Source organism: Rousettus aegyptiacus, unplaced genomic scaffold, assembly GCF_014176215.1.
Source record: "Rousettus aegyptiacus isolate mRouAeg1 unplaced genomic scaffold, mRouAeg1.p scaffold_m13_p_6, whole genome shotgun sequence".
Classification (NCBI taxonomy): Eukaryota; Metazoa; Chordata; class Mammalia; order Chiroptera; family Pteropodidae; genus Rousettus; species Rousettus aegyptiacus.
The window spans coordinates 76,222,644-76,245,805 of NW_023416309.1; the positions used below are offsets into that span (position 1 = coordinate 76,222,644).

Below are 23,162 nucleotides of genomic sequence, written 5' to 3' on the forward strand. Positions count from 1 at the left end.
ATACCTATTACCCAGATTCAACAGTTAGGAAGATTTTGCTATGTGTGCTTAGCTTATTCTTTCTTTTTTTTCCTTTATTAAAATATTTTAAAGCAAATGGCAGACCCTAAATCATTTCTTTCCTACATACTTCATATCCATCTCTTAAAATTATGGGCAATTTCTCACACTACCAAAATGCTATAAGTACATCCTGCAAAATTTCCCAGTAAGGAATTCTTACATCTTCTGGCTTCCATAGACAATCTTCTGGGGATTGTGAAATTCCGAAATGAAATGTACAGTGTTTATGTGTGTTCACTTTTTTGGGCGAGGACCTCTACTTATCTTTCACTTTTCAATAACCACAGCCTTAGAGTAATGAATGCCCGGTTGTGACCATTCATGTGCACCCCTGAGGCCCTGTTCTCTTTTTTGGAGCCTCACAAAGATATGTCGACCTTAAAAATGTCTTGCCTTGCAGCCATTTGCCTACCCACAGTATTACGGCCCATCCAATGGTGACCATCCGGATCAGCGACCGGCAGAGGCTCATCCAGCCCTACATCCACAACTATTCCTGGCTGCTCTTTGCTGCCTTGGCTCTCTATAGCGCCCACCTGGCCAGCTCAGAGGAAGTAAATGGTGAAAAGCTGGATCCCCAGGCTCACAGCAGTGCCACCATCCTGCGGAGCCAGTGCATGCAACTTGTCGGGGGCTGCCTCATGAAAGCTCACCAGGGAAAAGGTAATTGTTCCTCACATATGGAAATCAAACCAACCCCTCAGCTGCTTGTGAAAGAAAAGCCTCAACAGAAGTATTATGCTCAGTTTAGAGGCCACAACATCTAGCTTTCCACAAGAAGTGCTCATCCTGGTGTGGAATTTTCTTTTACATTCCCAAATGCATTTGACAGAAATGTTAAGGTAACATTTAGTTTCTCTCAAATATTTACATGAAAATTAAAAAATTAATAATTAAGACTCTTGATATCTATGGATGAAGTATTTGTATTCGCATCTATCAGACTTAACTTTGCCAAAGGAATTCAGCCTTTTTTTAACCAGGAGTGTAAATCTACTTCCACACAAACATATTTATAATGAAGATAGTTTGACCAATAAAATATCTAGATGATTTTGACTTTACCAAGGGGGGTATTAAGGAGAAAATAACATGACTATTAAACTTCTGAGACATTTAAGTTCCTTTCAGAATAATGGACTCCCCATTCTAGTAAACATTAGGGAAATCAGAACTGTATTGGGTACCAGTGCTTCAGAGCTATTTTGTTACCTATTTGCCAGTGAGGATTTAGAAATCTAGTTGTGTCAGGCTGCTATAAAATGTTAACGTTTACGATTTTCTAAATAGACAAACCTATTGTACCTCTTGCCTTCTATTGCCAATAAAGTACAGGTATCCCTCGCTATCCAAAGTTCTGGTATCCAAAATCAGGAGCTGAATAGATCCAGATAGCCAGGGAGGTCTGTATTGGGTTTGTGGAGAACACAGCTATCTATTTCATATAGTAGCAAAGTGATTTCTGGCATTTACAAGAAATAGCCCATGTTATAAAATTTTTGGCCTTTGAGCCATGCTTCTCTAGCTCAAGCCCACTTCCATGTCTGAAAGTGTACTTTCTCATCTAATAAAGCTTTTCTTTTCTGCTGTTAATGAATGAACAAATGAATGAATAAAAAAGAGTCATTCTGTGTTTGCTTTCCATATAGGTCTTAAAGCTCTAGCTCTTCTTGGTATATTGCCAGAAGGTGACTCTACTCCAGAAAATCAGGCCCCACCAGTCACTGTGCCCACCCGAACATCAGAGGAGCAGTTAGAGAAGGAAGCTGTCCAGGGTGCTGAGGAACTGTCAGATTTGGGCCCTTTTGTGCACTATAATGTAAGTAACAATTCTTTATTATGCGGAATCACAGGTTGAACTTAGAGAGAGCCATTCATAGGAGGGAGCAGAGCAGAGAGATTAAGGGCACAGATTCTTGACCCAGATTGCCTGGGTTCAGATCTGCACTCTGTCAGACCTTGGACACATTATGATAGTCTCTTCACTTCAGTTTTCTAATCCGTAAAATAGAGTGATACTAAATACCTATTCCATAAAGTTTTTGTGAAGATGTGCATACATTAAATTAATGTCTATAAAGTGCTTAAAACAGTGTTCAAGTAAGTTTCGTATCAGTGCTAACTACTCCTGTTGCCTTCCTCCTGGTGGTTTTTATAAGAATTGAACAAGGTTATGCACCTAAGGAGGTTAGTTTCTGGCCTATGGTGAACATTGTATATATGAAGCTGTTTTTATATTCAGCCAAGAAATAGGTGACAGTGCTAGTATTTACCAAGTAGACAAAGTAGTTTTCATAAACTTGTATAAGTAGAAGAAAAACCTTTCTGGATCCAGGTGTCACCTGTGATAGTGACATTAAAGATAGTTTTGTGAGAGAGCACAGCATAGCTTCTGTGATGCTGCTTCCAAAGCTGGAGTTGATGCTGATAATGCCCCTGACTTTGCCTCAGGAGCTGCTAATGTCTCTGCCCTCTCTGTCATGTTAACCAGTTCAGGATCCCCCACATGGTGGTAATAGTTCACCCAGATCCCGTTGTCATTTAGAGGAATACAAAAGCAGAGGGCTGGCAAAAACTTGAAAATTCTTTTAGCTTCATTTAGCCAGAGAGCTAACACAAGACAGGTGACATACCAATCTTCAGACCTGTCTCTCAGGTGTCAACATTTTTTAGCATAAAACCCCTCTCCAGGTAACATTTTAACCATCCACACATTATGGTGAAGCAGAGAGAACATTATCAGCAGAGAAAGGATAAATCAGCCGTCTTGACCTTTGAGCCTGGGAATCTTCCTGTGAGCTCCCAGCACCATATACTATGCCATGAGAACTGTGCTCCCTATTTATCTACTGATTCATTATTCATATCAGAATCTATTCAGTAAAATATTTTTTTATTCAATAGATGGAAATCTAGTACTTCTCATTACTTATTTTGATCCTCAAATTGTCCCATATTCGGCCAGTGAAATCTCCTTCCAGCTGGCTTTTGTGTCCTTTGATATCTCCATTATTCTTTGAGCACTCCCTTTATTTTTGATACAAAAAGATGTTTCGGGCTTATTTGGGCTTCCTCTGTCTGGGAACTGGAATCAGCCTTTTTCCAAGGAGCTCCCAGGGCATTAATTTTCCCCTGAGGTGTCCCCACCCTTTGGTGCCCCTTCTCATCAACATCGAGGTGCACCCAGGGTATCCGGGCTCTGACTCAGTCTCTTCATCTTCTAGTAAAGCTGCACTTTCCAGCCCTGTCCTCATAACAGAACCTGAATGTTCCCACTATCAGGGCCCTGTCAAAGACTATATCTCATTTGGGCCCTGAGTACAAATCATTTGTTTTTGAATTCCCACATGTTTATAGCCAATCTTAGTATCTTCCCTCCTTCCCTCCAGTGACTAGAGATACTTTTTGTTTTAAACAACCAAGAAACCAGCTTAGCCAGAGGTATCATCTAGGAAATTTTGTCTACAATGGCCTCAGGCCTGTATTGAAACCCCCTTGGGTGACATATTGGTTCCTAGTGTCCTGTAGTGACAGGAAAGAAAATCAAGACTAAAGTGATTAGCCAGAACTTTGGAATTACATTATTTTCACATGGTACAGAGAGTATGGTACCAGAAGTCTTTTTAGAGGGTACATTTTTAACAAGTGGCTCTCTCAGTCTTGATCCCCTCTTAGGGCAATCTAATAACCACTTTTTTTTCTTAGGAGTAGGTTGAGGGTAGGATTAATGCTGAGGCTGCAGTATCCAGAGAGGGGAGGATAAGCCAGATGTCACTGGGAGATGTCAGGATCTTCCCATGAGCGTTGGTGGTGTACAACACTCCACCTTTGGATCCAAAGCTTCCTGATCTTCTCAGACCTCTTGGAGCTGGGGTGCCCCTCCCATGCACAGAAGACTTCCTGTGTGACCTACTTTCCATGTATAAGCCTATGTGACTCCCGAGGAAATGGAGGCCGAGGGCTATCAATCACCCTGCCAGTCTAGGCAGCTCACTGCCAAATTCCTGATCCCAGAAAACCCTCACAGCTCCAGTGAGGCCCCCTTAATAAGTCTCCTTGCCAAAACAGAATTCTCAAAAGTATAATCCTGCTTAGTGTGTTAGAATGAAATCTCTACTGGTTTTTTTTCCCCCACCCCCAAAAGAAGAGTTTTCCATACTTGGCTTCTGAAAGCTAAATAGAATGTATTAGAGATTTATAATGGAGCCACTGCTTCTGCGACTCCAGGTTCTGACAAAAGAGCATTTGGAAGATATTTGAGGGATGTGATGCAATGATTACTGTCTTGGAGTATAGATTTATCATTGGAAATGAGGGATATTTTCTAATGGAATTCTAAAATATTTTAGTCTGTGAAGACAGATTGGCTAATGATTTAAAAAGTTGTATTATAGTATTAATGAGTAAACTTTAGTAATAACAAACCTTAATTCTTTTACACTCGCATTTTGTTTCTAGGGAAAGAGAGTTTCTTATAAGGAAGTCAGACACTTGGATCGCAAGCAGAAAAATAAGGCAGATGGAAGTGTATTATTAATGAAGGATCCTTCATGCCAGACTCAAATTTCAGACTCGTCTGTAGATGGTAGCACACCTATAGGACTTCCAGGTAAAGACTGTCTGACCATTTGCTTGATCTCTTTAATCTTAAAATGCACACATACCCGTCACTGATCTATTGTTGCACAATTTAAAATTGGCCAGCAAACAAAGGGTACATGGTTTCTCAGTTCACTATCAGATGGCACTGATAACACTTTGAAAGTCATCTTTCCTTCACTTTACCTTATATATTCCCTAATTTACTAAATGCCTTCTGTATGCCAAGCACTGTGCTAAATCTCTGAAAATGAAATAGGAACCAAGTCAAACAGATAGCACAGCTCCTGCCCTTGTGGAGCTTATAGTTTGGGGAATTTAAGGCAAAGATAATTGTAATTTGAGGTGGAATGTGATTTTTGTCCAGAAGAGAGGTGTACGTGGTATTAACAGTGACTGATGTTTAACTGGAACGAGTTATATTTATATAAAGCCTTATAAAGGAAGGGCTGAAGGGGACCCTGAAAGTGTTAGGATCTGCTGTGGAAAAGGGCTTTCAGGGTAGAAAGAACAATGCAAACAAAGGCTCTAGAACGGGGAATCCCCAGATGAATGCAGGGAGAAGGCCTCTGGCAGGTGTGTAGGGATAGAGCAGAACACCGAAAGGTAAAACTGGAGAGGTGCTCTGCTGCGGAGAGCTTCAGATGCTTGCCTGGAATAGGAGTGGCAGGCAAGGTCAGAGCTGCATTGTAGGAGGATTGATGAGCTGAGAGATGGCGATGCTGTGGGCTAAAGAGACTCAGCTTCCTCCTTAGGGCAGCCTAGGGAGGCCTGCTTTGTAATGGAGGCAAGAGTGAGTACCTGGCATCCTCCTCTGTGGAGTCAGCTCTCAGAAAGGGCTGATGCTCATCTCTGCAGTGTGTACGATTCTAAGTTCCAGAAAACAGTCTGATACTCTGTGTTGATCCAGGTCAATCAAGTTTACTCTAGTCTGATTCCACTGAGGATCAGCATCCTGGTTCCTATATAGTTTATTCCTTCATCAAATATTTATTGGGTACCTGCCATGCTCCAGAAACATTTCTAGGTGCTTTTGATACATCACCGAAAAAAGTGAAAAACTAGAAGGGAAGACAGACAATAGACAATAAATAGTAATTATATGGTATATTAAATGTAGTTAAATATTATGAGCACAAAAGAGGAGGGTCAAGGTTTTGGGGTGTGCAAAGCAGCTGGGAAAGATGGGAGTGCAGGCTCTACATTTAAATAGGGTGACTAGGGTAGGCCCCTGGAGCAAGGCATGTTCAGCAATAGATTTTTAAAGTCCCAGCTTTATTCTGTAGCAGCACAGGGACAGTACAGTGGTTTACTTGCCTCTTCAAACATAAATAGAAGCTGGCAAAATCTGAAAGTTTGGTGTTTTGCAACTCAGATGCCGAAAATTCAGAAGTGTCATCTCAGAAGCTCATTGAGGAAAAGGCAGTTACTCCAAGCCCTGAGCAGGTGTTTGCTGAGTGTTCCCAGAAGAGGATTTTGGGATTACTAGCAGCCATGTTACCACCCTTAAAGTCGGTAAGAGAAAAATGGCATTTTCTTTTTCAAAGAGGAGTGGTGTTATGCATAGAAAAAAAAATTTTTTGTAAGCCACATACTGAAACCAACTATTAGTAGCAGTCATCTGTGTATGCCTGAGAGTATGGTTATAAATTAGAAGTAAGATTGTAAGATAATACCTGAGAATGTTTATTTTACAATTGATTGTACATAAACTATTAATGAAAGACACTGTGTAATTCCTTTGGCACTAGGCCAGTTATAAATAATACATGAAGGGGATAAAGTATTTAGTTGGTATAGTTACATAGATTTTGTATTGAAAAGATTTTTCTCCCTCTCTTGGCAGGATCCCACTGTCCCCCTGATAGACCTGGAGCATGTCCTCCCACTCATGTTTCAGGTTGTCATCTCAAACGCAGGCCACCTGAATGAAACCTACCATCTCACCCTGGGTCTTCTCGGCCAGTTAATCCTCCGCCTTTTACCAGCAGAGGTAGATGCTGCAGTGATCAAGGTCCTCTCAGCCAAACACAACCTGTTTGCAGCAGGGGACAATTCCATTGTGCCAGATGGTTGGAAGACTACCCACCTGCTCTTTAGCCTGGGAGCTGTATGTCTGGACAGGTAGCCACCCCCATTCTACCCTACCGTGATGTTCATGTCTTTAAGTCAGTAGTCTGGCTTTGATTAATTTCAGTGTGCTTCAGTACTGTTGTCTGGGAATCTTTTGTAAGAATAGAATTAGTTTTATTAGTAATTCTGTCAACAGACATTAAAACTATGCTTAAAACCCACATTAAAACAGCTGAGCAGTCTGGACACTGTCTGCTGATTTAACTCTCTGATGACACATAGTCCGGTTTGTTTTTTTCCTGAGAGCAATAAGTGTGGGCTTTGTGGTTGAAGAAAATAGGTCTGTTTTTGTTATAAAAGTAACAATCACAATACCAAATTTGGAAAACAGAAAAATCACCCTGGCTTGTACCATATTAACACATCTGATGCTGTTTTAATATATTTCCTTCCAAGCTTTTTTTCTGATGTGAATGTACACAGGCACACATACATGTGTAACTTTTTATAGAGATTTTTAAAAACATAGCTATGGGCTGAATATATAAGTAACAGATCATGGTTTTTTTCCCACTTGCCATTATATGAAAAGCATCATTCTGGTAGTTTTAAAACTAATTAATGAATGGCTCTTTGGCATGCTTCTGGGTCTGCCTTGGAGTGGAGCAAGCTCTGATGTGTTGAGTTTAGAGCCTGTGCATTGCCACCTAATGGAGCTCTTGCCTTCCAGCCGAGTGGGTTTGGACTGGGCATGCTCCATGGCTGAGATCCTGCGGTCACTGAACAGTGCCCCGTTGTGGCGTGACGTCATTGCCACCTTCACAGATCACTGCATCAAGCAGTTGCCTTTCCAGCTGAAGCACACCAACATCTTCACCTTGCTCGTGCTGGTCGGCTTCCCCCAGGTACATCACTCCGAAGGCCCGGCCACCTCTTTCGATCTTCATCACACATATCGAAGTCTCTATAGCATATATCTTGGCAATTTTTTCCCCTCAGTTACATAATTTGCTTTTATAATATTGGTACATTTTCAAGATTATGGGATTTGTTCAACTTGCATTTTTAACAATTTAGCCATTTGTTCATTTCATTAGCCAGTAGATGGCTTTGAATAATAGGTAACTAATAAATTACAAAGCACTTCAAAGTATAATTGTTTTTTACTTTGGCATTAATCCCGATCTCATTTCTAATTTTCATGTCTCTCAATTGGTTGGGACAGAAAGGACTGTGAAATGATGGCTTCTTCATCCAGTAAGCACGTAAACAAATTCTGTGCCAGGCCTGTGTCGGGAGATGAGAAGAACCCTATCCCTGAAGTCAGGAGCACAAGCAGAAGGAACTTTCGGCTTGTGTATAAGTGCTCCTTCCTGTCTCTATGTGCTGTTTGAGTTGCGTTTTCTGTTTCTCTTTTTCAATTTCCAGGTTCTCTGTGTGGGGACCCGCTGTGTTTATATGGATAATGCCAATGAACCACATAATGTGATCATCTTGAAGCACTTGACTGAGAAAAACAGGGCTGTAATCGTCGATGTCAAAACCCGGAAAAGGAAAACAGGTCTCAAGCATAATTATTTCTTCTAAGAATAGAAGTTGTTGTCTAATCCCTGCATACTCTAAAATCAATGATACCTTGGTTCTTTCCCCTTCATGTGATTTAAAAACAACAACAACAAACAAGTTACAGCTTCCTGAGCTTCTTTTTTCTCATCTCTGAAATGATGTGGTTGAATTGGGATAAATTTGAAGGCCTTTTTCATCCTGTTATTTTATGTATGTGGCTCTGTGTTTTTTGGTTAGCCAGATGTTTAGATTCTGAACATTTAATTTTTTCATTTGCCAGTGTCATTTGTTTTATAATGGGTAATTTAACATATTATGGAGTCAGATGCCTACATGAATGTAAAATACTTTGATTAATTGTATTGGCACTGATGTCACTTTCCATTTTGTTTCAGCAACTGAACAGTGAAAGTACATCATCATAAGTGCTCTTTTGACTTAATTTGCCAAATCCCAAACAATCTGGAGTATCTGACCATTATGTACTCAGTTCTGCTCCTGAAATAATCTGCTTTCTCATTAAGCTTCAGAATTAGGCACTGTCTGTACTATATTTTTTGTGTATGGTATGAGGTAAAGATCAAGCTTTTCTTTTTTCTTTTTTTTTTTTTTTTTTTGCATATGAATGTTTAGTTGTTCTGGGACCATTTGTTGAACAGACTGTTCTTTCTCCATTGAATTTTCTTGGTATCTTCGTTGAAAATTAATTGACACATATATGTGTGTGTGTATTTATGAATTTATTATGTTCATTAATCTATATATTTGTCCTTACTCAAACCACATTGTCTTAACTATTGTAGATTTATACTAAGTCTTGAAATCAGGTCCTCCAACTTTGTACTCTTTTTCAAAATTGCTTTGGCTACTCTAATTCCTTTGCCTTTTTATATAAATTTTAGAATCAGTTATCAGTTTCCGTTAAAGAACCTGCTGGGGATTTGATTGACATTGCATTGAATCTGTAGATCTATTTGGGGAGAACTGACATTTTAACAATAGTGAGTCTTTTGACCCATGACCATAGTATATCTCTCCATATATTTAGGGAATAAATTTAGGTCTCATAAAATTTAGGTCTTTAATTTCTTTTAGCCTGGCATTGGGTATTAGCTGCCTTCTCTCATTCTTGATTTTGGTAATTTGTGTCTTCTCTTTGTTTCCTAAACCATCTAACCAGAGAATTATCAATTTATTTGTTCTTTTCAAAGGATCAGCTTTTGATTTCATTGATTTTTCTCTATTATTTCTGTTTTCTATTTCATTGTTTTCTTTATCATTTTTCATTTTCTTATTCTTGCTTTGGGGTTCATTTGCTTTTTTCTTGTTCTAGTTTTTTAATGTAGAAATCTAAATCACTGATTTGTGATAGACCTTTCTTCTTTGTTAGTAGAAACATTTTAATGGTATGAATTTCCTTCTAGGTCGGCTTTAACCACACCTATAATTTTTGATATATTGTATTATCATTTTCATTCAAGTCATGATATTTTCTCTTTATCTTGTGATCTATTTATCTTTATTTTATGCATTGTTTCAAAGTTTGTTGTTTAATTCCCAAATATTTGGGATATATTCAAAATATCTTTCTGTTACTAATTTCAAGTTTAATTCCCTTGTGATCAGAGAACATCTTATGAACATGACTTTAATCCTATTAAGATTATTACAACTATTTCATGGTCCAAAATTTGGTTTGTTTTGAATAAGATTCCATGTGCATTTGAAGAGAAAACATTTACTGTATTGTTGGAGTGTCCTTTAGATGACAAGTCAAGTCAGTTGATAGTATTATTCAAGTAATCTAAGCTCTTACTGATTTTCTGTCCATTCTAACAGTTACTGAAGGAGAATGTTGAAGTCTCCAACTGTAATTTTGTGTATGTTTATTTTTTATTTCATTATGAAGTGTCTCTTTTTATCCCTGATAATATTCCTTATTCTGAAATCTTTTTTATGTGCCTCTCTAGCTTTTTTTTTTTTAATTACTAACGTTTACATGGTATATCTTTTTCCATCTTTTCACTTTAACCTGCCTGTGTCTTTACATTTAAAGTGGATTTCTTATAGATAGCACATAGGGTAGTCTTCATTGTTAATCCAATCTGACAATCCCTGCCTTTTAATTCAGATATTTAGACCATTTCCATTTAATGGTTGAGTTTAACTCTACTGTCTTCTTGCTTTTATAATTATCTGTCTCATCTGTTCTTTGTTCCTATTTTTACTCTTCTGCCTTCTTTTGGATTGAGTTGTTTGTGTGGCTGGTTTTTTTTTTTTAATTTTAATTAATTCCATTTTATCTCCAATACTGGCTTGTATCTAATTTTTTTTTTTTTTAGTGGTTGCATTAAGGTTAATAATGTACACCCTTAACTCATCATAGTCTACCTACAAATAGTGTTATACTACTTCACATATAGTAAAGAAACATTATAGATTTTATATTTCTATCCCCCATCCTTTTCTTGTCACAAATTTTACTTCTACATGAAGTAAAACTCACAAAACATTTTTGTTTTAAAAGTCAGATATTTAAAAAGAGATTTAAAAATGAGAAAATATCTTTTATATTTAGCCACATGTTTACTATTCCTGGTGCTCTTCATTTTTTGGTGTAGGTTCAAATTTCCATTGGTATCATTTTTCTTTGGCCTGGTTAACTTCTTTTAACATTTCTTATAGTCCAAATCTGCTACTACGAAATCTTTGTTTTGGTTTGTCCTACCAAACCAAATTTATCTTTGAGAGATAATTTTGCTGGTTTAAAAAATTCTAGGTTGAGAGTTTTTCTTTGAATACTTTAAAGATATTGATCCATTTTCTTCTGGTTTGTGTAGTTTCTGTCACAAAGTCTGCTATTATTCTCTGTTATTCTTCATAATATGTCTTCTTTCTTTGACCAGTTTTCAGATTTTTCTCTTAATCATTGCTTTTTAGCATCTGATTATGGTGTGCCTTGGCATAATTTTCTTTTGTTTCTTCAGTATGGGGGTTTATTGAGCTCTTGGCTCTGTAGGTTTACAGTTTTCATTAAATTTTGGAAAATGTCGACCATTATGTCCTCAAATAGTTTTTTTGCTCTCACTAGAACACTTCTACTCTCACTGGTGGGAAGATAAAATATTCCTAGCTCTGTGTGAGTACCAAGAATTGTTTTGCCTGTTGCTCTTTGGTAGTTCTTTTTTAGAACATGGTAGTTTCTTCTCACATTTGTGCAGATTAATACTCAGCCAAAGACTCATGAGGAACCCTCTGTGGATATCTAAAGAGGTCTCCCATTCTCTCTGTCTGTCTGCCTCCCTCCCACCCACTCTCTCTTCCTCTCTCCCTCTCCCTCTGTGTGTGTGTGTGTGTGTGTGTGTGTGTGTGTGTGTGTGTCTCCCTTCTCTGTAATAGTTTGCCCCATAAATTCTAGCTGCCTTAATTTCCCTGAACACTGACCTCTGTCTCCTCAGTTCTTTAAGATTGCTGGACTCTGCTTGGACTTTTATTCCCTGCTTTGCAGCCTGGAAATTATCTTTGGATAGCCCGCAGAATTGGAGGGCTCAGTTGGTTTATGTCCCTTCTCTCAAGGATCATAGTCCTGTATTGCCCAATGTCCAAAACTATTGTTTGATATATTTTCATTGTTCTGGTTGTTTAAGGTAGGAGAGCAAATCCTGTCCCTCTTTCTCGGTCTTATTTAGAAGTAGAAGAATTTCATGTACTGTATTTAAGAACTTCCTTCAACAGCTTTTGTCTTCCTTTGGAGACAGCCTGTTTGTACATAGTAGTAGGAATGTGAATTGCCTCTCTTCGTTGCTTGGTGGATAGGTGGTCCAGTACTATTTTTGTGCTCACCTGCAAGCTGTCCTTAAATATAACGGCTAAGTTTAAAGCCAGGGAGATTTGTGTTTTTAGGATCTACAGTTTTTGCTTCAGCAAAGCACATTATTGGGGAGGAAACAGCTTCAGGAAGCATTAACTGTATTTTTGGTGCCTTTCTTTTCCTGCATGACATCACTCTTCAGTGAAGGACTACCAGCTGGTCCAGAAAGGAGGACAAGAATGCAGTGACTCTCAGGCCCAGCTGAGCCAATACTCCCAGCACTTTGCCTTTATTGCCAGTCACCTTCTACAAACCAGCATGGATAGCCATTGTCCTGAGGCAGTGGAAGCAACTTGGGTCCTGTCTCTGGCCCTCAAGGGATTATATAAAACACTAAAGGTAATGGTGAGCTTCTTCCATTTCCTAATGAATCTGACTTAACATCTGCAGGGCATTAATTAGGAGGAAATGCCATCTGATTTTGATGGATGGTTAACCATAGGATCTCAATTATTTTTAGCAACAGTTGGGGCCTTGTACAAGAATAACTTTAAAGGAGAAACAGCATATTCCCTATAGTTGATTTGCTGTAGTTTTCCAGTACTGTTTCATGGAACCAGGTACTACTGCCTAATGGGCACAAATGGACCAAATGTTTTTTCACTTCCCTCTGAACCACAGCTCTGTCTGGTTTATCACAGGATAAGATAAAGGGAAGACATAAAGGGGGCTAGCATCCTACAGGATCTTAGAGCAATAGGTTTGCAGTAGGGGTGGGAGGAAGCAGACAAGTTGAAGAGCTGCAGTAGGGGTGGGAGGAAGCAGACAAGTTGAATCCTTGACTCATTGGGTAACATGATTCTTTTACTATCTGAGGGGCAAGGATGGGGAGGAAGGGATATCTTTTAGGATGATCTTCCTAAAAGAACTAGCCATAAAAGAAGGATTTCATTTGACAATTTTGTTAGTTTCTTGACTTTGGAAGCACTGGCGAAGAAGCCAGGGAAAGACTAGATAGCATTTCAGTTATGGCCCAAGCCCTGAGAATTTGCAGTTTTAGGACTGACATCATACATCTACTGTTTGTTGCTATCATAGCATTTATCACAATCAGTTATGATTTTAGTTGTGTGTGTTATGAACTCCCTGAGGGCAGAGAGCATTTCTGTCTTTTAGTCCTTCATTCTGTAAATATTTGTTGAGCATCAAGTGCCAAATGGAACTGAATATGTAGTTTTGAACTAGAAAGAAGTTCCTTGTTCTCATGGAGCTTACGATCTAAATTACAAGAGAGACAACAAAGAACCTGGAAGGAAAATTACCATGAGTCAGAAAAAGATTTTCTGAGAAGGTGAAATTTGAGATGATAGGTAAAGAGTGTAGGAAGAATGCTGCATGCTAGGAGAATAGCAAACTCCACTAACAGGCATTGTCAGGGAGCAGAAAGCTCACCTCCAAGGCTCAGGACAGAGCAAAAGACAGAGATGAGACCACAGAAGCAGGCAGGGAGGCTGTAGGACCTTGTTAGTCATGATTAGGGACTTGGATTTTAATCTTAAGAGCAGTAAAAAGCTTTTGGAAGGTAGAAAGCAGGAGAGAGACAAAAACCTCTATTCTTAGCATAAGACTTAGCACATAGAATGTGCTAGTCTTCAGAAATATTTATCGATTAAATGAATTAGAGAGTGAATGAACAGACTGGTTATGGCTAAGGTTCTGACTTCCATCCTTCTTGCTAACTCTGGAATTTTCACAAGAGGGTGAGTGGACTATTAGCTGAGACTGACTTCTGAAGGAGGCTTACTTTTGCCAAGTGGTTTTTACTTTCTTCAATCGGAGGCAGTTGCAAATCATTCTTTTTCTGTTTGTAGGCTCATGGTTTTGAGGAGACCCATTCTACCTTCCTTCAGACTGATTTGCTGAAGCTGCTGGTGAAAAAGTGCAGCAAAGGGACTGGCTTCAGTAAAACATGGCTCCTCCGGGACCTGGAAGTAAGGGATGAAGGCGGCTCCTGCTACTGCTACCTGGTGTAGATTTACTGGTCTGGGAGTTAGAATCATCAGTTAGTAATAGCTGATTCTGCCCTGTGCATTCTTATTCTGTGTAGTTGTTAAAACTGTCTCATACTTGTCTTCCCTATTGGAAATAGGGATTATAATATCTGTCCTCCCCTGTCAGGGAAAATGAATTTGATGTTTGTTCAAAGAACATTGGAAGAGAAGTATTTTATGGAAACACGCGCTTGACCATTATATTATGGTAATAAAGTGTGTCCTTGAATTATTATTTCTCTTTAAAGTGTTTTTGAGCTAAGATCAGTGTCTAAATTTGTCCTCACATGTTTATTTTATGTAGGATGTTAGTCGATAATTCTCATTTTATTACTGTTCCCCGTAGGCCTTAGGTTGCTCTTAGTTGAATTACTGCGGTTCCCTGTGGAGTTTCTGTACCATGTACTAGCTTCAGGTCCAGGAAAGGCTGCTGCTATTGGGAGGGGGTCAGCCAGCCATTCTCAGTCCCACAGAGACAGAACTCAGGGAAGTAGATCGCAGTTGCCATAAGAGGATTTGGTTAGGTTGTAGGAAAATATGCTGAAACATATTAATGGATAACTTGAAGAGCTCTTGTTCTTGGGAAATATTTTAAATTATTATTATTATTTTTTTATTCAGATAATAGAACCACATTGTGGAAAATTTAAAAAACAGAAAAGAAAGAAAAACTCTAAATTTCATCTCCCAGACAGAGCTATTATTAGTATTTTGTGTATTTCCTTATTCTATTTTTTAATCTGTATATGTATTTTTTATATATGTATTTAGATTGTACAATGAGTTTAGTATTCAAATCAATTAAGATCATATGAGAACTATTTACTAAGTTGCTAGTTTTTATAACCAACATTTTTAATGGTGGCATATGATACATGAAGGCAGATTTCAGTTTTTTGCCATTGTTAATGCTGCATTGACCATATCATGAATATAACCTATTACCTATTTTCTAAAAGATGAGTTCCTGGGTCAGTGGCTATGGACATTTTTATAGCTCTTTACATTTCACCAAGATGCATTCTAAAAGGATATCAGTGGTTAAGTTCGTAAACACGAAGATCCCTTGGCATTTCTTTGATTACAAGTTCAATTGAACATTTTCATATTTCTTCACTAATTTTACGTTCTTTTTTGAATTCTGACATCTTTTAAAAAGTTAGGTCAATTATTTTCTATCCCTTGAGGGTTAAAGATCTGTGTAATCTTCTCATGCACTAAACACTAACTCTCCCGCCTCCTTGATTTCCTTTCTTACATAGATTTTGTCCATCATGCTGTACTCCTCAAAAAAGGAGATCAACACTTTGGCCGAGCATGGAGACCTGGAGCTAGATGAGCGTGGGGACCAAGAGGAGGAGGTGGAACAGTCAGTCAGCAGCCCAAGTGAGCCAGAGCAAAAAAAGCTCGACCCGCTCGAAAGTCTGGATGAGCCCACCAGAATATGTTTCTTGGTATGTTCTTGGGTTACAGTGTGGACTGAGAAGGAGACTGTAAGGAATGGATTCTCTTTGGTTTGTACTGTGTTTTAGGCTCCCCATGAAAATGCTTCAGTCTGGTGTCCTGAGAATTCTTGAAGACTCAATATGTCTTATAAAGAGCTGATCTAGAAGAATGGAAAAGCCCTTACAACAGTAGTTCTTAACATTTTTGGGTCATGGACCCAAAAGTTTTAGATCATTTCTCCCATAAAATATACATTGAAATATACATGCAAATTTTTGCTTATAATTTCCATCCATAAACCCCCAAATGATAGTCCCTCTCATAGTTTCTCATACATACTCTTACTTTCCTTGAATAATCCACTCTTCCTGGAGTGGTGTGAAAATGGTTGAGGGCTTGGACTTCTGAGGGTCTATCTAACTATACAAAAAGTAAACAGAGTATGGGGTAGATGTCAAAAAGCAAGTACAGTTTTAAACAAAAACAAAAGAAAGTACAGTATACTTAGATTTATGTGCTGATTATCAGACTTGAGTGTGTATTCTCAGCAACAGAGAATACAATGTAATGAGTAAGTATTGACAATTAATATTGCATTTTGTTGGCCTATTTATTGTGTGTGTTTGCATGTTTTATATTTCCTTTGAATTTATAATAGTAATGTAAATTTTACGATACATGTTTCAGGGCTTAAAATTTTATATGCTTTAAGCACATAAGTTCTTAAATTATAACCTTTGGTAAATTTAAAAAATAATAATAATAATAATGATTGTTTTATCAATTTTAAGTTCAGATTGTTGATGATGTGTTGAAGCATGTTAAATTGTCTTTCTCCTATTTTTCCCCTTGGCCTTCAGATGGCTCACGATGCCCTCAATGCCCCTCTGCATATTCTCCGGGCCATATATGAACTGCAAATGAAAAGGACTGATTCTTTCTTCCTGGAGGTTCAGAAGAGGTAAGGGACATTTAGATGCAGTTGAAGTAGAGTGAGGGTGTGAACTTGTGAAGGCAGGACTATGTTTACCTCCTGCTAACAAGATCTAGAGAAAAACTCCCAAAAGGCCAAGGACCAGGTGTGGAACTGGTTTTTAGTATGAAAGCTGACTCTGCTACATTGCATGTATCATCTTTGAGTTGTATGTTCCTTTTGGAAAAACTTTACATTTGCAATCTGCCTCTTAGAGTAAACTCACTATGGATGCAGAAATGGAGGCAGACACCAAGGTTTCTCTCGTATGTCACCCCAGAGAGCAAACAGTGCAGAGCAGGACCTCCTGGTCAAAAGTGTTGTTTGTTTTTCAACTACTGTACATTATTTTCATGTTCTTTTCCTTCAAGAAGTATTATAAAATTAAAATTAACAGTATTCCCTTTCTCTTGGCCAAGAAGTTCTTGGGCGCAGCTCTTAAATTTGTGTAGAACTTCACCAAACTACAACTTATCTCCTCCGTTCTCATATCTTAGTTTTGACTTCATATTCTAATTTATACTTGATTCCACTTTAATATTTATTTTTACTTTATATTTCTGTTTTCCCATATGTATTTCATATATATTGCCTCAAATCCTTTGTGAGATGAAGCAGGGTTGCATCAGTTAGGGCACAGTCTACACATCTATAAGTAAGAAACCCAGAAATCTCATGTGTCAAGGAAGATGTGATTTATTTGAGGTAGGCAGGCGTTTAGGGTGGGTGGGCAGCTCTGCTCCACAAAGTGACCCTGTGCCCCCAAGGGTGTTGTTCTCACCTATGTAATGCAGGCTGGCTCTCTGTTCCAGCCCAGAGGAAAGGGGGAAGGTAGAGAAAGGAGCGCATCCTTAGTGCGGTGGTTTGAGGGTGGGCTCTGGAAGTGGCACATGTTACCTCATTGGCTTCTCGTTGGTAAGAAGCTGGTTGCATCACTGCATATAGGGACAAGGGGGACTGGGAACCATGTCACTACTTAGGTGATTCTGTAGCTTGCTAAAACTTCAGAGAACTTTGTTTCTAAAAGAAAGAAAGAATGGATTCCAAGGGGTAGTTTGCATTCCTGCCACAAGGGCATACATTCATGCACATCTGTGTGTATGAATAAATAAACACTGTGAATCTAGTCTGCAAGATATGGAAAGTAATAATGTACTTGCAAAATAACAGGAAAATAATTCTGATCAACATTTCTGACAAGTTTCATTACAAGTTAAACTCTTGCCTATTTATAACTCATGTACCCAGCTTTGTACTCCTTCTCTTCAGGTTTGATGGCGATGAACTCACCACAGATGAAAGGATACGGACTCTGGCTCAGAGGTGGCAGCCCAGTAGGAGTCTGAGACTGGATGAGCAGAGTGCCAAGGCTGTGGATACAGACATGATTATCTTACCGTGCTTGGTATGTTGCTTCCACCTTGGAAATAAAATGTCTGTCCCTGACTCAACCCCCACCTCCACCCCCAAATCCCTAATTATGAGAAGGGCATGCCTCTATAATGGTGCTCTGTGGGTTTGCAGTCCCGCCCTACACGCTGCGACCAGGCCACTGCTGAATCAAACCCCGTGACCCAGAAGCTGATCTCCACCACGGAGAGTGAACTGCAGCAGAGCTACGCCAAGCAGAGGCGTAGCAAGAGTGCCGCTCTCCTGCACAAGGAGCTGAACTGCAAGAGCAAGAGGGCGATCCGGGACTACCTTTTCCGTGTGAATGAGGCCACAGCTGTCCTGTATGCCCGCCACGTGCTCGCATCCTTGCTTGCTGAGTGGCCCTGGCACGTGCCAGTGAGCGAAGACATCTTGGAGCTCAGTGGCCCAGCCCACATGACCTACATTTTGGATATGTTCATGCAGCTGGAAGAAAAGCACCAGTGGGAGAAGGTAATTAAGCAGACCAAGCTGGCACTCACCCCACTCGTTCTTCCTCAGTCCTCTCCTGACCCCACATCCTAGTGTTTGAACAGGCTTCCTCTAGCGAGTGCCCTCCTGGAGTGAGATTACCTGTGTGGCTCTATGACTCCCCACAGGTATAATGCAACACAGGCAGGGCACGGTCACTGTTAAACTCTCCCAAGTACTGGCCTACAGCTGAGTCTATAGCCTGGGACAGACTTAGTGCTCAGAGAGTGTTTGAAATAGTGGTCAATGAAACTTGCCTTTACAGCTTTCCCTGTTTGTTTTCACAGTTATAAGTCTAACTCTCCTGCTAACCTGGCGCTTCTTGTGTACCCTGGGGTCTAACTTAGTGTGAAGCCCAGGGGATAGGATTAATTATCACTCTAATAGTTTCTTCCCACAATACAGAAAGCCTTCCAGGAAAGTTTGTGTCTTCTGTTTTCATCATTTCTAGAATATCTACCCCAAGTCAGACACTCTTTCAGCACTTACACCTGTGTTATGTTGTGACCTGGTGGAGTTTTATCAGTGAAGAAATCAAACCAGGAGGCTTCTCCAAGGTTCCCAGCTTCTGGGTGGCAGACATGGGGGCTCACCAGGGTCCGTGCAGTCAGTCTTAAGTCCAATGCTCTAATTTTAAGATACAAATTAACAGGTAGAGGCCATTTTTTTGTTTAGTTTTTAAATTAAGTCTTCAACTTGGTCTTTTAAAGTAGTGCTGGGTTAGCAAACCTTCACAGGTCTAGAAGCTGCTCTTCTACCTCCTACCATGTCAAACCAGAGGACCCACATAACAGAAAATGACCTGGTCTAGAACCTAGGAGCTTCAGGCACTGTCTCCAGCTAAACTAGAAAGTTTTGTCACCATCTTCCCTGTTTCCAAGTGCAAAAATTGTGCTACCTTCTTCTTCATCCCTCTCCCCTTGCTACCCTCACGCACTATCTGCCCTCACCCACTCTTGCCCCTTCCCATACACGCATATGCAGTACATGAGTGAATTTATCCTCTAGTCCTTAATTTGCTTATCTAAGAACGCCACTGATTTTTAAGTCTCCTAGATCCTTTCCCAACCTCACAACCTTGGAGATGCTGCCAAGTTCACTGTAGCCATATTTCTCATTTGGAAGTAGCAAAAAGGAGCAATTTTGCCCCTGCTAGTCTCTCTCTTGAGCATGTCCTTCTCCTGTTTTTGCCCCCATGGAGCAGCTAATTCTGCGCTTCACTCTGGGCATTTATCTCACTGTGCTGTATCTCAGTTGTTTGTCTATACATCCATCCCCCGGCTAGGCTTGACTCTTCAGGGGTCACACCCATCTCTGGTTGTTTCTCTTGGTTCTTTCAGACCTCCTCAAAGTGATATTGCTATAAAAGGACTGCAGCACCCTCATTTACATCGGAGGGCTGTCCCAATGAAAGCCCGCTGGTGGGGTGGCTTGGGCAGAGTAAGGTCATGGCCCAGCTCCTTTGGGTTGAAGTAGACTCTCCCTTCTTCCTGATGGAGCAGCTTCGTGGCCCTGACACAGGCACACCCTGACATTCCCCACCTTGTGTCCCACCAGATCCTGCAGAAGGTGCTCCAAGGCTGCCGAGAGAACATGCTGGGGACCATGGCCCTGGCTGCCTGCCAGTTCATGGAGGAGCCAGGAATGGAAGTGCAAGTGAGGGAGTCGAAACACCCATATAACAACAACACCAACTTTGAGGTATGAGCCAGGCTCGCCCAGCCTCGGGGCATGTGGCTGGCAGTACCTACAGGATTGCTAAATAGCAAGAATCTCATCAACTCCCACAGCAGCTCTTTTTCCTCCGGACAACCCTTGCCAAGAAAGTGCTTCCATAGTCTAAGCTGCAGTCTGCCTCCCTGAAGCCTGGGATTCTGTACAACGAAGTCTTCTCTTCTCCTGGCCTTGTTTTAAGAGAAAAATAATGGCCTACCTGGCCCTAAAGGAGAGTTTCCTTTACCTGCAGTGACCTCCTTGGAGGTTATGAGTCTGAGTGTGTAGATCTGGGTTCAGCCTGCACCCTTTCTGTTTCTGATGACCAGGTCACACCTTGGAGACTCCCACCCTTTTGTATAATTACTCAGAACTGAAAAGGCCCATCTTTTCCATCCTTAACTTTGTACCTTGACAGGAAGAAGTAAGAGTTTGAATGAGGCAGGAGCAGGTAGTCTGTTGTTTTCACTGGCTTAATGCCATTTGCATTTTTTTTTTAGCCCTTTTCAAAATGTTGGAGCTGGCAAGCCATAAGCTTCTGAATGGCCAGCACCCTATAGCAACAGTGGTGATAATAGAGAAACTCTTCTAGAACTTGGTTGTTGCTCAGCTGTGATTTTGTTTTGCAAAAGTGTAAACCTTCTCCCTCTTTTCTTTCTAAACCTCTTCTCTCCCCATGTTCCTAGGTTCCATCCCTACTCCCTCAGCCCCACGTTGATGGATCTAATGAGCTACCGATTCTACCTCAGAGCAGATCACCTTATCTTCTCCACCACCCTGACGCTCCTCCCCTTCTCTGGCCTCCTCACTCCCCACTGCCGGCCTTGCCCCAGCCCTGGCCTTGCCCCAGCCCTGGCCTTGCCCCAGCCCTGGCCTTGCTCCACACCAGCTGTCAGAGTGGTCTTTGCACAGCACAGATCTAAGGTTTTCTCTTGCTTACAACTTTTCCAGGACTCCCCCTGCTGTCCAGACAAAATCTAAACACTGTATTTTAGCACACCAGGCTTTCACTTTTGTCCCTGGCTGCCTCTCCAGGGTCACATGTCACCCCTGTCCCCACCAACCAAGTATATGTACTCACAAAGTTCACCCTTTATCCCAGACACAGCAGACTCCTTGGTGTTCCCTAAACATGTCAGACTTGCCAGAGCTATTCCTTTTGCCTAAAATATGCCACCCATATGTTCACATCCTCTCTCACCTTGTCTTCTGCCGTTGTATCCTCCATGACAGGCTCCTGTCCTCCTCATTCTTCATAACAACCTGAACATCCCTTCACTGGGACTCTTTTTCTGCCCTTCCCACCTTCTTCAAGTGAAGCCTGCCTGCCGTGCCCCAGTCTATAAAAGTGTCCTTCTTACGGTATTTGCAGCCTATGTGTGTGTTCCCGATTCCAGCTAGACTGAGAGCTCCTGGAGGACGGGGCTGTGACTTACTCACTCTTACATTCCCAGCTTTATTTAATTAAATTAAATTAATTAATCTATCTATTTATTTATTTTTAGATGAGGCGACCCTTGGTTGACCTCACAAGTTGCAAGGACCTTGTCAGCTTACAATCCCTTATTTTTTAATTTTTTATGCCAATAGCACCTGGTCTTCCTAGGTGGTCTCTCATCCAAGTACTAACCAGGCCCGACCCTGCTTAGCTTCCAAGATCAGACAGGATTGGGCTTGTTCAGGGTGGCATGGCCGTAGCCATGTTCTCTGCTTTACATGCAGGACTTGGAATGAGGAAAGCTCTCAGTAACCAGTAATTACAAAAGTATTCTCATTTCTCTTCCCTAGGATAAAGTTCACATTCCTGGTGCAATCTACCTCTCAATCAAATTCGATTCTCAGTGCAATACAGAGGAAGGCTGTGATGAATTAGCCATGTCCAGCAGCAGTGATTTTCAGCAGGATCGACACAATTTCAGTGGGTCTCAACAGAAATGGAAAGACTTTGAGCTTCCAGGTAGTAAATAAATATTGTTTATATAGACTCTTAACATGAAGTATTTAAACTTAATACTGAGAAGGGAAATTGTTGGAGGATTTAAAACAGGGTTTAATATATTTCATTAGAAATACCTTACTTGCCATTCCCTGTTGCTGCAGTATTCTGACTTGTCTCTGATTCTTGTGTGATCCAGGAGATACTCTGTATTACCGCTTCACCTCTGACATGAGCAACACCGAGTGGGGCTATAGATTCACTGTGACAGCTGGGCACCTGGGGCGATTCCAGACAGGTGAGTGCTCTGCTCTTTCCATTTGCATGACCTTCCTGCCAGGGACACTGTTTAGGTATGAGTGCCATTATGTCATTGATATTTGTTAAAATTAAAGCAAATACTTTTCTCTAAGACTTCCACAAATTTGTCTCACGAATCCCATATGGGTCACTCTTGAATCTGCTATAGTTGGTTAGGTATAAACCTGAAAGGCCAGATAAAAGAGCATTTGTCAGGAACTTAAAAAGACACTTGTTCTCTTAGAATTTGCTAGCGTATTTTTGCAAAAAAAGGAATTGAAAACGTTATTCCTATGTTGCTTTTACAAAAGGCATAATTTCAGGCAAAATTTAAATAATCATAGTTGTTTCATCCTATTAAAACTTAAGCTATGTATATTTTTTTAAATATTTGTGTTTTGTGGGGGTTGGCTAGGATTTGAGATTTTGAAGCAGATGTTATCAGAAGAAAGAGTTGTGCCCCATCTCCCGTTGGCCAAAATTTGGGAATGGCTGGTGGGTGTGGCCTGTCGCCAGAATGGTCATCAGCGATTAAAAGCCATCCACCTACTTCTGAGGATTGTGCAATGCTGCTCCCACAGGTACGCTGCCTTCCGAATGTGAGTCTTTTGCTGGGTATGTGCATTGTGACTATCTCCTCCCATTCTGTGGCTTGCCATTTACTCTTTTAGTGGTATCTTAGATGAAAAGAAGTTTCTAATTTTCATGTCTTTCAGTTTATCATTTCCT

The 23,162-nt window shown here is 40.4% G+C and overlaps 1 protein-coding gene and 1 pseudogene across 3 annotated transcripts in view; one reads left to right on the plus strand and one right to left on the minus strand.

Moving 5' to 3' along the window:
- ZZEF1 (zinc finger ZZ-type and EF-hand domain containing 1) overlaps positions 1-23,162 on the plus strand; it is a 98,829-nt gene that overhangs the window by 65,676 nt on the left and 9,991 nt on the right. For all 3 annotated transcript variants that reach the window (XM_016138810.2, XM_016138808.2, XM_016138809.2), the window contains 17 exons: positions 464-726; positions 1,713-1,882; positions 4,522-4,672; positions 6,038-6,177; positions 6,509-6,786; positions 7,466-7,640; positions 8,164-8,296; positions 12,315-12,511; positions 13,984-14,103; positions 15,426-15,617; positions 16,470-16,570; positions 17,852-17,987; positions 18,107-18,466; positions 20,042-20,185; positions 21,986-22,154; positions 22,333-22,431; positions 22,849-23,014. In XM_016138810.2, coding sequence (XP_015994296.2) covers positions 464-726; positions 1,713-1,882; positions 4,522-4,672; positions 6,038-6,177; positions 6,509-6,786; positions 7,466-7,640; positions 8,164-8,296; positions 12,315-12,511; positions 13,984-14,103; positions 15,426-15,617; positions 16,470-16,570; positions 17,852-17,987; positions 18,107-18,466; positions 20,042-20,185; positions 21,986-22,154; positions 22,333-22,431; positions 22,849-23,014 — 2,994 coding nt within the window. The remainder of the gene's footprint in view (positions 1-463; positions 727-1,712; positions 1,883-4,521; positions 4,673-6,037; positions 6,178-6,508; positions 6,787-7,465; positions 7,641-8,163; positions 8,297-12,314; positions 12,512-13,983; positions 14,104-15,425; positions 15,618-16,469; positions 16,571-17,851; positions 17,988-18,106; positions 18,467-20,041; positions 20,186-21,985; positions 22,155-22,332; positions 22,432-22,848; positions 23,015-23,162) is intronic.
- LOC118604596 lies at positions 21,779-21,897 on the minus strand (annotated as a pseudogene).